General features: G+C 36.0%; 1 protein-coding gene across 3 annotated transcripts in view; it reads left to right on the top strand.

Annotated features, from left to right (window-relative positions):
* SCLT1 (sodium channel and clathrin linker 1) overlaps positions 1–15390 on the top strand; it is a 39362-nt gene that overhangs the window by 15987 nt on the left and 7985 nt on the right. For all 3 annotated transcript variants that reach the window (XM_007422233.3, XM_007422232.3, XM_007422234.3), the window contains 9 exons: positions 865–955; positions 1068–1159; positions 1945–2122; positions 2293–2391; positions 3068–3139; positions 3956–4030; positions 5862–6007; positions 11333–11525; positions 12653–12849. In XM_007422233.3, coding sequence (XP_007422295.1) covers positions 865–955; positions 1068–1159; positions 1945–2122; positions 2293–2391; positions 3068–3139; positions 3956–4030; positions 5862–6007; positions 11333–11525; positions 12653–12849 — 1143 coding nt within the window. The remainder of the gene's footprint in view (positions 1–864; positions 956–1067; positions 1160–1944; positions 2123–2292; positions 2392–3067; positions 3140–3955; positions 4031–5861; positions 6008–11332; positions 11526–12652; positions 12850–15390) is intronic.

The following is a 15390-nucleotide window of genomic DNA, read 5'->3' on the forward strand; positions in this document are numbered from 1 at the left end:
AAAATTAACATTTTATATAGTTTTGAGGAAATTTAAAAGCATTGTTAAAATAGAGAAAAGTTATATTTCCAGACATGTTGTATTACAATTGGCCTTCAATCTATTCTGAAATTAAATTTAAAGTTTAAAATGTATATATACATTTTTCATATATCATTCAGAAATAAAATTCTAGCATAAATAATTGATAACCAGAACCTTAAAGGTTTGTCTTTTGGTTGGTCAATGGGAGTGAATAAATATTATATATAGGGTAATGCTCCTACTTTTGCAATGAGGGTTTGCAAAAATATTTTATGGCTTATTACATATCAACAGGTAGAAGTTTATAGCTATATATGAAGATGTAACATTGTGAGCAAATGCTAAAATCTGTTAGGACTTCAGTTGGTAATGAAGAAACCTTTCCTCTGTTGAAGTACTGATGTTACTTCATATATATCCGGGTTCCTCAACCTCAGCAACTTTAAGATGAGCGGACTTCAACTCCCAGAATTCCCCAGCCAGCATGTTGAATTCTGGAAGTTGAAGTCCACCCATCTTAAAGTTACTGAGGTTGAGGAACCCTGATATATATAGACTAGAAATACCAATACTTCCTGTTCACCACACTGACGAGCAGACCTTTTGAGAAATGAATTGCTATATGGGAGTGCTGTAAAAAAATCTTGACAGAGATATAATAAAATAGACTAAGAGGTGACTTTTATTGGTGCAATAATTTGTTTGAGCAAGAGCATAATTACCTCTTAATGGCAGTTTTTTCTTGAGCTTGAACATAGAGTTGTAATGTAATGTAAAAGCATAGTCTTTTTTGTAGTAGTACATTTCTTATTTAGAATGATTTGTGTTTTTAACATGCAGACAATCCAAATTGGACTTGAGAACAACTGTTGCAAAAGCTGATGAAATGATAAGACTCATTGAGGATCTTCGCAACCAATTAAACAGAAAGGTAGAACACATCATTTCTCAGCTTTCGAAATGGAAGTTTATGTTGCTGGTCCTCTGTTTCCTTGTATTCATACAAAGATGTTCTAAAAATCTCTGGCTTCTCTGGTATTTAGGAAGAAGAGGTCCTAGCTGCTCAGGAAAAAGAGGAGGTATCAGATAAACGCTTGCAAGAATTGCAATCAAGCATAAAACAGCTGGAGACAAGGTAGATTATTAAATAATAGCTTAAACTTTAACCCTATAATCCTATACATGTTTACCTTTGATTTTTTTTGTTGTATGGTCAGACATTTAATTTCAGGACATATATTAACCCAATTGCTATAATTAATTTCAACCAATGAATGTTAATTGGCTACCATTTTGGTGGTCCTCAAAAATAACTATTAAGCTCAATATTGGCTTGCTGTCAAAAATGTCAGCAAAACTGGTTAGAGTTTGAGGGCTATCTTGGCTTTTATTTTATTTTAAGATCAATGGCAAAATGTACTACTTATATACAGACTTGGATTCAGCCAATTAAAAATATTTTAAGATTAATGACAAAATGTACTACTTATATACAGACTTGGATTCGGCCAATCAAAAATATTTTAAGGTTTAGCCTAGATTTCAGTTCTTCTTGAAAAAAGTAACTTCAAAATTTGAGAAATGCTTTACTAAGTGATAAATAGTACAAGAATTATAAGGAGAATAAAATTCCATCATCAGATCTACATTAAAATAAAGGTTATTACTAGTTTGTCAAGAAGTGTTCCTATTTCTGGACACCTGAAATTTCGCCATTATGATAACAGTGAAAACTGCTTGAAAGATGCTACAAAAAGATGCTGCCCCAAGATAATTTGATTTCATCATATTAGAGAAAGGAATTAATCTTATCTTGTCAGGTCTTGAAAGATACAAGGACAGCTATTTTACTTGCAGTCTTACCTAAACTTAACCTTAATCTAAACTTAACAGTTAATTGGTCCCTGTTCTAATATGCAGACTTTGTGTAGCTACACAAGATTCTAAACAGCTAAGATCAGAAAGAACAAACCTTGAAAAAAAAATTCAGGAGCTGCAAGCAAAGTGTGTGAATATAGAAGAAGAGAAGTATGATGCTGTAGCAAAGGTCCGAGACAGCATGCAACTCATAGAAGAAGCTAATCTTCAGAAGAGTCAGGTGATTAATTAATTGTACATGTTTGCAGGATAACAGTGCTTTGGACTTAATTAAGAAGTTAATCTATTTTCTGTTTATTAAAAATAGCTATATCTTTAAAGTTATGGCTTACTTATCTTCTGTAGGAAGTTAAGTCTTTACTATAATAAGACTATTCTTTCCAATTCTAGGCAATGCTATCAGAGAAACAAAAAGAAGAGGAAATTGAAAATATGAAGCAAGCAGTTTCTCAGCTGCTTCAAGATGCTGCTTCAAGAACAAGGAAGGAAGTAAGCAGTCATGCTGAAAACGTCTTCATATTTTCTTACACATTTTGTTCTTGTAAATTACATTAATTATACACTATTACTTTGAAAGCTAAATATTTGTATACAATTGAAAGTTATCTCAGTTGAAATATGAAGCTTTTTTGTCTGTACAATAGACAATTCAAATTACTTTGTGAATGGACCTTTGTTATTGGGAGGAGAAATCATTTCCCCCAATAAACTATGTAGGTTACAATCCATGTAACTCAGCTGGCGTAACCAGAATTTTTAGGCACATTCTCCTTCAAATGCCCAAAGAGACTTGGGGACTCACTTCAGGGTAGGAAATGAGGTTGCTAAAAAAACCCACTCAGTGCAAATCACTTTGCCTGATTTTCAGGGATGCCTGTAAACCTCCATCAGGTTCTTCAAATGCCATGAGTAGCATGTTCAAAGGGCTGGAGGAGCTGCTTAGAAAAGGAGGAGATGGAGGATGCTGCTTCTGCCCTTCCAGTTATGCACACCTATATCTGGAGGTTAACATTGCTTAGCTCTGCAAGTTATACAGAAAGCTCTCCTTATAATTAGGTTATTCCTTAGCGTTGCAGACTCTTGTAGTCCTAAAAATGTATTATATGATTAAGAAAGAAAACATCCATTGGACATTGAATAATAACACCTTTTTTAAAAAAAACAGGTAGAAAATGAGAGGAAACGATACAATATTCAAATTTCTCGATTAACAGAAGAACTTACTGCACTTCAGATGGTATGTTTTACATGTTGCTTAAGTTCTTATATAAGTTTACATTCTGGTTTTTTCCTCCTGTGTTGACCTTCACATAAGAAAAAGAATCATTTTAAAGTTCAGTGCCATGAGGCAACACCCAGTTTCAGTAGTTTAGTTTGTGTAGGAAAAAATCTTCCATGGCTAAACACTATTTCATTAAATGTAATTATAACAATGAATTAATACCTTTTCATGTGGGATGCTGTTATTTGGAAGAGCGGATACAAAAGAGATAATGTACCTTATTTGTTCAACTTCTAGATGAAAGAAACACAATCTCAAACATTATCATTATTTTTAAAAATTGTACGTGTCACAAACGTTTTGTTCAAGTAGTATATATAATATATCTCTTTTCTTTTTTAAAAGGGAAATAGGGATGCATGATGGTTCCAGACTTTACTTTTAGAAGTAGATATTGGAGGTGAAGGGGTTGGGGGAGAGGTCTAAGTCATACTTTTTCTTAACATGTGGTTTGAAGGAAATTATTCTGAAAAATTACAAGTGCTATAAAATATCCCCATAAAACTATCTAATTTAATCCTATATTACGTCAGTACAGATCTTTCTTAATCTAGAAACAGGTTAAAGGAAGCTTACAGTGAATGGAATTTTGGTCAATCTCATAGGTCATAGACTAAGTCTATGTCAATGTCATAGGTCATAAACTAAGTACATATTAGTACATGAGGACAGGCTTGATTATTTATCCTGATTTTGTTTACTACAAATACATACAGCTGTATATCACTTACTAATGTCTAAAAAAATACATATCCTGTTACTGCTTTATAGGAATGTGGAGAAAAGCAAAGCCAAATAGAGCGGGCTGTTAGAGAAAAGCGAGCAGTTGAAGAAGAACTAGAGAAGGTAAAAACCTCTTTTCTTTTCCGTCATGCCATTTTCATGCATTAATATGATAATGGACATGGTAATAGGTAAGTAATTTTTAGGGTGTAGAGAATATTAGTCTTTGTCAGAGTGGCACTGTGTCTGTGGCACAGACTGGAAAGCATTCACATCACTTAGATACGAATAGAAATATGCTGTTGTGATAAGAGTGCTTGGTCACTGTATTAGCAACAGAAGAGGTTGACTTAAGGGCATGTAATGCTGTTTGGCATTTTCTTTTCACCCAAATAACTTGAGCTGGGGAGAAAAAGAAACTGCCTGAGCTAGCCCAGCTTGTGCTAGATCCTCTTCCCAGCTTCATCCAACTTTTTCCTTATTTTTGAGGAGGCTGCCAAATTCATAAAAGTTCTCTACAAGCTAAAATTGCTAAAGCTCACTTAAAATCAGTAAAAATGAATTAAGAAAGGAAGATCTGTGAAAAGGGCAGATCATCAGTTCTCATAATATAATAATTGTTAATTAAAGGCAATTATACTAATAATAAGATTAACACAATACAAACCGTCAGTGGAAAGCCTAGTTAAACAGGACAGGTAGTCCTCAGTTAATGACCACGACCACTCGTTCAGTGACCGTTCGAAGTTACGATGGCACTGAATGAGTGGTGGTTATGATCGGTCCTTGAAGTTCCAACTGTCTCAGCATCCCCGTTGTCATGTGATTGCAATCTGGGTGCTTGGCAACTGACTTGCACTTACAATGGTTGCAGTGTCCTGTGGTCACATAATTGCAATTTGCAACCTTCTCTGCTGGTTTCTTACAAGCAAAGTCAATGTGGAAACCGGCAGGGAAGGTTACAAGTTGCTCGGGTAAGTCTCCTCTACTCACGTAATCTCTCTGTGCCTCGCTGTGCTCACGCCACACCTCCCCTGCTACCTACGCACTTTCCTTGTGCCTTGCACTCACACTGCGCCTCCCCCACCACCCATGCACCCTCGTGCACCCTCCCCAAGCCTTGCTGAGCTCGCACTGTGCCTCCCCACCACTTGCACACTCTCCCCACCTAGCACCAACCACCCCAAGCCCCACTGCACTCACACCACACCTCCCCTGCCACCCACACACATTCACTGTCTTGCTGTGCTCGTGCTGCAACTCCCCGCCACTCACGCACCCTCATGCAACTCCCCAACCCAGCAGCAGCCACCCCAAGCCCCACCACACTTGCACTACACCTCCTCCACCACCTGCTCACCTTCCCTGAGCTTCACGCCCACACCATGTTTCCCCCACCACTCACGCACCCTTGCATGCCCTCCGCCACCCGGTAGCAGGCACACCAAGCCCCTCCACACTTGCACCACACCTCCCTGACACCTGTGTACTCCCTCACTCCCTCTCCCACCTGGTAGCAGCCACTTACCTGCCTGAGAATCTGCTTGTGAGCTGCCTGGGAATTGCAACTTCTTGCTGGCTTCCCCACTGACTTTGGTTGTTGGAAGCTGTGAGGAAGTTGTGAGGAGGTGCTCGCTTAATGACTCACAATCCTTGCATAACAGTTGCAATGGGGACTACAGGGATTGCCATTGCTAAGCGATGAGGTCCCATGATGCCACGCTTTACAACGCATCCCTTAGCAGTGGAAATTGTCGCTGGTGTCATAACTCAAGGACTACCTGTATAATGTTTGTCTGATGGTTAAAAGCTAATATGGAAAGCTTTCTTCAGATGTGATAATCATAATGGAATGGCAGTCCCACTTTTTTAAGTTGTGCACAGTAACTGATTTGCCAAAGCAGGGATTTCACTGGAACAATGAAATAATATCTGTTTTAAATTCAACTATCAGATATACCGTGAAGGTAGAGGAAATGAAGCTGATTATAGAAAACTAGAAGAGCTCTATCAGAGGTGTCTGAATGCCGAACGTACAAAAGATGATCTTCAGCTTAGTTTGCAAACAGCACAAAACAAAATTAAGCAACTAGAACTGAAGTAAGTAATTACAATATGCTGCAAACAGATATTCACTTTCTTTCCATTTTTTCTTTGGAGTCTTTTGACCTGAGAGTTTTATACCCTTGTATTTGTATTTGTATTTGTACTGGCATTTTACTTTTTCCTTTTAAAATATGCACTGATATGTAATTATTACCATTTTCTGTACAATGGAAATATACATTTTGATTGTTACAGTTGGTTAAAGTTGTTTATAACCCATCTTTCAGGATAGAAGTCTTCTCAAAGTGGCTTAGAAGTAATATAATCAACCATAATAAAAATATGAATAAATCGTATTTATCGTAAGTGCTTTCCGGGAGGTGGGAGTCTGTTTGGGAGGCTTTGGAGATGGACTTTACCTGCCTGTTGCGATGCACTTTTTATTGTTTTTCATCTGCTTTCACAAGTAGTCCCTGAAGTGTCTTATAAGACATGTGGCAGATTCCCCGCCCCCCCCCCCCCCGATTATATTTTCTGTGGATGCGCCACTTTGCTATATCAGTATCTCTTGAATTTTAGGAGTGACTTGGAAGGTGTATTCCTGAAATGGGAAAGAGTTCAGAAACCTTGTCAAACACAAGTAGTTTTCTTTGTGACTTTGTAGAATCAGTCTGGTTCAGTAGATAGATTGAAACAAGTTGCAGGATGATTTAATGAAAGGTACCTAATTAAGCCTTCAGTTATCATGTTAAACTGTAGGCTTTTATTTTTAATGGTGGTGGTATATCAGCAAGTTGGCTGTGACTCATCAACTTGCCTACTCTGGTGGCTTAGTCACAATCACAACCTAGAGCCATTAAAGCAGTTGGAAGCAAAGATGAAACTAATCAGAGCTTTCAAAGATGGCCCTGCCAAAGAACTGTGCAGAGATAGCACTGCACAATGAAAGGTATTCCCACGTAGGTAGGCGTGGAAGGGGTGCAGAGGAGCATCTGGTTGCTTGCTTGGCATTGGGGTGGGAGGTGAGGGACAGAGTTAAAAATGGAGATAAAGAAAATGAGATAATGTAAAAATATGTTGTCTCTGCTCTCTTTTGGCTTTGCTGTTCCCTCTTACATTGTTTCCTTTAAATTTATCTCTACTTCTCTTTTTATAGTTGCAAAATTAATCTTTTTTCCATATTGTCTGTAGCTGTGAATCAGTTTTTGCTAGTATACATTTGAAGATATCCTAAAAGTAGTCTGTAGGGGATACCAGTCTGCATTTGGGTAATGTGAATGCAGAGTGTAATATTTTTTCCCAGGCTGAAAGCCATAATTGGTCTTTAAGCAGTATACTGGGGGGCAGGAAGGGAGGGGGTGCTCATCAGAAGGTAATAGAACCAGAACAAAAAAAGTATGATTTGATTACTTTTACAATTTAATTACATTTAAATATAGTTAATATTATTTCTCTTCAATCAAGTAGTTAATCTCCCCCCCTTTTTCTCTTATAATAAAATACAAACTTGATAGCAACTTAAGATACCTCTCAGAGACATACTGAAGGCTTGGTTCAAAAGTTGGAAAGTGAGAGATAATACAAAATTAAATGTCAACAGAATAGCTACAAAAAAAGAGCAATCCATAAACTCCATGCTTGTTTTTGTCCCTAAAGAGACTATAAAGGGAGTGGGGGAGGAAAGAGGATTTAATACAAGAGCATCTTAGAATTTTATTGCTGCTGACAGTATCATACTTGACATCAGCTAAGAAGCAAGAAATTGCAAAGACCAAACTTTTTTTTCTTCCCCTTTCTTTTGGGTCTATTGCAACTGAATGGAAGAGAGTGACATTTTTACAGAGATTTTTCAGTAGACTGTAAAGGTACCCTGAAGCTATGACAAACACAAGGTCCTTTTTTACTTGGTAGTCATCTTATTTCCTAATATAGTCACATTCCTTAGGCTAGGCCTGCAGCTAACTGGGAAGCTTTTGCTTTACCTGCAAAATTGCCAAAATTATTTTGTCAATCTGCAGACTTTTAGTTCATTTCATGAATATTAAGTTTCTGTCCAAATGCATTATTACTTTACACCACAGAAGTTTGTCTCTGTAAAATCTCTTGAGATACCTGTGGCATGTTCATTTTTGTATTCATTCTGTTAATTTTTATCTTGACTCTTCTTATTTTTTAATAAGAAATGTCTATTATCTGTAAGAAAGCGGAGAAAACACCATTGGGCATTGATTGTGCTTTATATATAATTGTAAATCACTCAGAATGTTCTGCTGTGTAAAGGTAAGAACATTTTTGCAAATCCATAATCAATTAATTAATAAGGAAATGTATATGGAGACTGTCTTATCACATTTATACTAGTTTTTAGTTTGTTAAAATAACATATGACTTCAGGTTTCAGCTTGTCATCTGAAATTGCTATATATTTATGCACTGAAGAAAGGAGAATCACTGAAATTTCTTCAGTAAATCACAAACAAGGGTTAGTTTTCAAAATCCAGAAATGATACCAAGTCTTAGCAAATCCCTTAGCTAATGTCAAAGCATTAAAAAGCAACATCCATCCATTGTTGTAACTTAGGGCTAAACTACTTAAGTTAGCCTGAAGATTTCTGCACCCCTCTTAAATCATCTGGACCCCCTTTAAATATGAAGTTACCTTATCAAGTACTGACTTGCTTAGATAACAAGTATCTGTTTATCTTTATATGTATCCTTATAATAAGCACATTATGATTGGGAACTACAGCACAATCAACCAATTTGCCACAGTTTGCAAAAATCAACAGTGATTCACTCAATATCATCTCTCAAATTGTTAAATTCTCATGAGATAAGAAATAAGTGAAAGAATGACACAGCTAAAATCAAAATGATCCCAAAAGCTGGATTAGTATAAAATGCACAAAATTAATGGCAGAAAAGTGTCTTAAAAAATCAGGTAAAAAAGTGGGTATAAGTTGGAAACCTTTGAAATACAATTTTCAGTTCACAATTTGTGAGATAAGGAAGTGAGATATTAGTCTCTTACAAAAATAAGAACTGCATTTTTGTCATAAAGTCATGCATATATGATATTCCATTTTCATATTGAATTACTTTAATAGAAAATATGGTTAATACCTACACATTGGTTCAGTTGTATAAGCACTGGGCTTGTCCAGGTGGTCTGTAGTCTGACACAAACAGACAATCATACCTTAGATCTTGTTTCTACCTCTGAGCAGTTGTCTAGAGATCTGAAAGGAGGGGGTTTATTATTAGTCCTTTGCCAAGGTCCAGATAAAGCTTGTCTTGCTTGTGATTTCCATAGAATTAAGGGACCAATTAAGATGGTCTTCCACAGGCACCTTATGAATCTAAATCAATTCCAGCAAACACTTGGAAATTTTCCTAGCAGTCTGGCAGGTAGTTCCACCAAGCTCTTGATTGAATTTTGGAATTCATGGCTGAACAGCGTGCTGGATTTGATTTCCCCCAAGCAGCCTCTTTCTGTTTTCTAATGCCAGGAAGCTTTTTTGTTAACTGAAAAGATTTTAGAGATGAAGTGATGCCTTAAGCGCTGGAATGTTGGTGGAGGAAAACAAGAACTGAATCTGACCAAGAGCCCATGTTCAAAACTACACTGGCAATAAAAGTGATGACAAATCAGTATGTGTGTGCCTTCAAGTCAGTTTTTGACTCCTGGTGACTGCATGGACTAGTCCCTGCAATTTTGCTGGCAAGATTTCAGAAGTGGTTTCCAATTGCCTGCTTCCTGGGCTGAGAGTGAGTGACTGGCCAAAAGTCACCCAGCTGGCTTCATGCCTAAGGCGGGATTAGAACTCACACTCTTTCGGTTTCTAGCCTAGTGCCTTAACCCCTATATCAAACTGGCTCTTAAAGTTTCAGTACTTCACTCTTAATACATCAGTGAGAAGTAGTCCAGTGGTGCTCATTAATTGGCCTTTCTCTTGGAAACAAGTGGACAAGACAATCCATCTACAGGTTGCTGTGATCTATGTACACATTTCACCAGTACAGTCACTTGTGTTTGTTCAAATGTTGACTCTTCATTGGAGGGATCTGAAGAAATAATTGGGGCAATCCCTTATATTATCTGGGATTCCATTTTAACTTGTTGACTGAGGAAGTATATAGGTGAACTTGTGGAGGGTTATGGGTGGAGATACTGTTTCTGCAGTAGTTTTGTTCCTTCCTGAGTGGCCAATTGCAGTTGGTGATGGTCAGGAAAAAGAGATCAGTCTATTAATTGCTCCCTTGTGGGGTGCTGGAGCACTCTGATCTCTCTTCCTTGTTCCTTAACTTCTTTATGAAACTACTAGAAGACATCATCCATCAGTGTGGGGTGAAATATTATCAATATGCTAGTGATACCCAGTTATAAATATAACCAGGCTGAACTGGAGATGTGGTAGAGGTCTTCTCCTGGTCTGTGGAAGTTGTGGATGTCAAAATAAGCTTGCAAGGTTAATGTTTTGACTCTTGACACAAAATTGCAGTCCCATTGAAGGAGCAGGTCCATGGCTTGGAGGTTGTCCTGGACTTACAGCTACTGCTTGATTTGCAGATGAATTTTGCCAGGGGCACCTTTGCAGTGCAGGAGACCTGGAGAACAATAACTCATACTGATATCATCTCAAGCTAGACTCCTCTAATGTGATTTACATAGGGCTTCCTTTGAAAAGGTACTTGGAAACTGTAGTTAGTGCAAAATGTGGCAACTTACCTCCTGGAAAGAGAGAGCTGTATCATGCCAGTTTGGTGGGCATTCTATTTTCTGATAGGTTTACAGATACAATTCAAAATGTTAATTTTAAACTATGAAGCCCTAAATGGCTTGGCTCCCAAGTTATCTCCAGGATTGTCTCTTCAAACAGAACTGGCCTATCCTGTGCACTCATCTCAGGAACAGTTGCTTAAGGAAGCTTAACGCTTCCCCTCCATTCAAAAGGTGGGGAAACAGAAGTAATGTTTCTGATTGCTGCCTTTCCTTTAGAATTTCAATTGATGCCAGCATCATGGCATTCAGTATGCAGCAGTGTAGTGTTTCATAGAGCTTTTGACAGTTAATTATGACCATTAGATTTAGATGTGACACTAGTAATTGTTAACTTGTTTTTTTTAATGTTTTATTAATTAATATATGTGTTACTATTTTATGTTATATCGGTAAACCTATGCAAGTCACACTGTATAAATGTTAAATAAATAAATTCGTAGGTGAGTGCTTACTGATGGTGGCTTAAAGTAATATTTCAGATTCTGAGTAAAAAAGAAAACAAAATGCAAAATATTTCTATTCTAGTCTAAGGTCTGTGTCTGATTCCAATACATGTTTCAAAGTGACCACACAATCAAAATGTCATTCACTTTAAGGTATGAAGAAGAGAGAGGCCGTTGCCAAGAAAATATATGCAAACTGCAAAGTATTCTGGACTCTGAAAGGGAGAAATGTGGAGCTATCAGCGAAGAGCGCTTACAGCTCCAACAAGAGAATGAACAGCTTCAAAAAGAAATGGAAAACTTGAAAAAGCTCACAATGGAGGCACAACATACTGCAAAATTAAAGGTATTTTTTTTACATAATACTTCAGAATTAATGCCAGTTGTTTAGATATTAATCTGCAAGGAACAAGACAGTATCACCTCACAATCTCTTTTAAAAATGAGTTCAAATTGTCTTTCACAATGATATCAGAAACACTACTGTAATCAATCGAGTCATATAAGCAAGAGAGTCCAGGAAATGGCAATTAGTAGGACAGAATATCTATATGTCACTTACTGGGTATCAATACATTTAGGCTTCAAATTAAGCAATGTATTTGTATCCTTTTATAACTAGAGTTTTTCAGCCTAGATATTCAAAATATACAGACCATGTTTGAATTCATCATCCCTCTTGAAAAGCCCTGAAATGAATTCTCCCTATCCTGCATCCCCCAAGTTTATTGACATTGCTCCAAGGGAATAGAAGCATTATTAATATATAGCTTTATGGCATGATATATTGCTTTTCTCTTTTCTGTCCTTTCTGTTGGTTTTATTCCTGAATTTGTTATGTCTGTCTGTATATGAAGGACAGGGGATTCTTTTAACATTATTTCTTAATATTCTTTTATCTCTTTTTAGTACTCCAATTGCTCTTAGGCTCGTCCTCTTCTGTGTTCTGAGGACAGTTGTCTCCCTTTCTTTTGTAGTTTAGGTTTGTACACCTTCATACTTCAATAATAGGTAATACTTGGCTGAAATCATAAAGTCTTTTAGGAGGAAGTTGTGAGGGTGAGTGACTCAGGCTTTAGCCTTGTTAAACAGATAAACTGGGGTTTCAAATAAAGTATTTACTGTGGAAGAAATGAGTAAAAGCTTAATGATAGACTCATCTAAAAATTACTATTTCTCTCTATGGATGGCTAGGTCCGATAATATTTTTTCAGTGGAATTACGTTTATTTAAATTGAAACACACTTAACCAGGTTATTGACTGCTCGGTATAAGGAGAGAATACGATGCAAAATATACCTTGAAATGAATATTTTCATCTTGCATTTATTTCCATAATTAAACATCCAATAATTCTTTACTGATAGGTATAGTAAAAAACATTGCTTGCACATATTGACAAACTTTATTCTTAACTTTTAAAGAATAAAAGTTATTTTTGCAGTACAAGGCTCTTATTTTTTTTTTTAACAGATAAGTACAATGGAAAATGAACATTTATTAAAAGAACACGGGTTTGAAGCTCGACTGAAAGAGATGGAAGATGTAAATCAAAATGCAGTCACTGAGCTTAGACGCCTGTTGATGGCTCAACAAAAAGCAACTAATCGCTGGAAGGAGGAAACAAAGAAAACAACAGAAATAACTGAAGCCAGAATAAATAGTCTGAAGTAAGTTTTTTTTTCTTTGACATTTCTAAATAATCCAGACAATGGTGTGGTGTGGTGGATCGATTACAAAAAAAGAAATTCAAGATAGAATAATAATTATGCTAGTGAGCCTGTTTAGATTTTAATATTACTCTATTTTTTATTAAAATCCTGAAACATTAGCTAGAATAGAGAGTGAATCATGAATAAGTCTGATTGTGCATGGGAGATAAAGTTATAAACTAGATATAAAATTTCTTATTAACAAGCAGTACTACAGGAAAAAAATAACTAATTTTCCCTATTCTAATAAAGAACTGTTTATTGTAGAAATCAGTTCTGGTTCCAAATCAAGGCCATATATTCTGATCTTCTGGGAATTGAAAAGTGAAGTAGTGCCCCTTTATAAAATATTACTTATGAGAATGGAGAAGAATTTGAAACTTGTAATCAGGATTTTGGAATATATGCACATGTGTTGATTTAAAAAGTAATCAGTGGCGGAGATGAACCATCTATAGAGAAATTATTACACAAAGGAAATTGGCACTGAATTAAGTCTATGAATTGAGGAGCAGTGTCTTTATTTTTTTCCATACACTGAAGTCTACTTCTGGACCCTACCCAACATGAATCAGTAACAAAGCAGTAACAAAGAAATCAAATGGAAAAGAGCTATACCCTCCATAGTGCTCTAAATTTTACAATATATAACAGAGCCTAAGTACCTCTTAATGGCTCTTTTGAACATATACTCTGAGGCATCAATTATACCTACAACAAAAAGTATTTGATTTACTCTTGGTAGACAGTTCTGTTTCATTTACCAAAAGTATATACTTATTAATTTTTCACGAATCAGTGACAATAGATAAATGGATTCTGACTGCCTTTTCTCCTTTCCTATATACACTGTTTTCCCAGCCTACAATTATTCCTTCTCTTACTTTGGATGTCTTCCTATTATATGATTAACACTCATTCTTTTTCTCTAGCTTGTGATTTGTATTTTCTCACATATTTCACCAGATTTATCATCTACTTTTTAAATCAGCTGCTCTTCTTTCCTCACATACTTAGTGTTTGTTTTCTTCCTCTTGTTATCCCAGTTTGCACAAGAAGCTATAATTTATAAACACCATAATCAAGGATCTCCACCAACACCAGATCATGCTGCTGAAATTTGGTGGCCAAATTGTAGATTTTTGATATATTGTTTTTTGCACCCCAAAAATACAACACAGATTTCTTAAGTGAAATCTGTAAAAGTCTGTATTCTGTGAAATTAACCACATCTTTTGTACAAAGAAGGCTGAAAATATTGGCTCCACAACATCACCATATTCATTACCTTATAATTTTCAAACCTGGAAAAAAATGGCTCTACTTGAAAAAAATCCATATACTGATATAACCCTATATCCACTCATGGTCACTTTTCTTACTGTTTAGAGTATTTTGCTAGATTTTCTTCATACTCAACTGTTTTAAGTCAGTCTCTTTATTCCTCTAGCATAACCACATAATTTATAACCTGTTTTTCACCCAATAGCTTACAGAGTGGCTCTCAGCATGATCACCTCCTTACTAAAGTAATCTTTTCTTTTTTCACATTTTATCATCTGAATAATTACCTCTGTACTTACATTAAAGTTCAGAAGAAATAGCATGGAGGGATTAAATCATATTGATGCTAATTTGGATGTTTCATGCTCTTTTGAAATAGTTTCAGTTTATGGAATCTTATTTGTCACTGAATGTTCACAGGCTTGTTTACTGATTTTGAACATGTGAATGACAATATAGGTTTTTAATTTTAGCGATCAAGTGAAATAGGGCCTCTAGATCATGAGTGTCCTATTTAAGTTGTGTTCCTCCCAAAATTCTGTTTAACATTTTTTTTATTATTATTTTGGTTGAAAGTAATGATTCCCCAGGGATTGTGTTCTTTTTGTAGTTCTGAGTACATTTCTAGAATGTTAGATCCTATCTCATGGACAGAGAAGGCAGGGCTGGAGAGTTGCTTCCTGGAAGGAGGGAGTTGCTCATGGATTTCTAGGATGACTAAGCAATGAGTCCAAAAAGAACTTCTACATAAACTGTCACAGAAGAGCTCAGACAAATTCTATTCATGCTGAATTTGTGCCTTGTCTTTTTTATAAATTTTACACTGTCACCTTGGGTCAAAATTTCTATTTTGAGCGAAGTTAACAGCTTGAGTACCTTTTGCATTGTAGGAAAATGCCTGTAGACAGAAACAATAAAGTTAGGAGAATAATGTTCATAGAAAAACTATGTTTGAATGAAAGAAAATAAAATATTATGTATTCAGGAAGTTACATTGGGATAGAAAAGTTTAATTTGCTAGTTTATCCACAGTTTACCTATCTAGTAGACATTCCCATATCCTTCCGAAAGATATGTTAAATTTGAGAATAAGCGAAGCTGGAAAGATAAAATACACATTAATATATATGTATATGTCTATGTATGTATGTATGTATGTGTGTGTGTGTATGTATGTGTGTGTGTGTATATATATATATATATATATATACACGC

Source organism: Python bivittatus, unplaced genomic scaffold (genome assembly GCF_059951505.1).
Source record: "Python bivittatus isolate LINGU-HERP-01145 unplaced genomic scaffold, Pbiv_v1 ctg000070_np1212, whole genome shotgun sequence".
NCBI lineage: Eukaryota > Metazoa > Chordata > Lepidosauria > Squamata > Pythonidae > Python > Python bivittatus.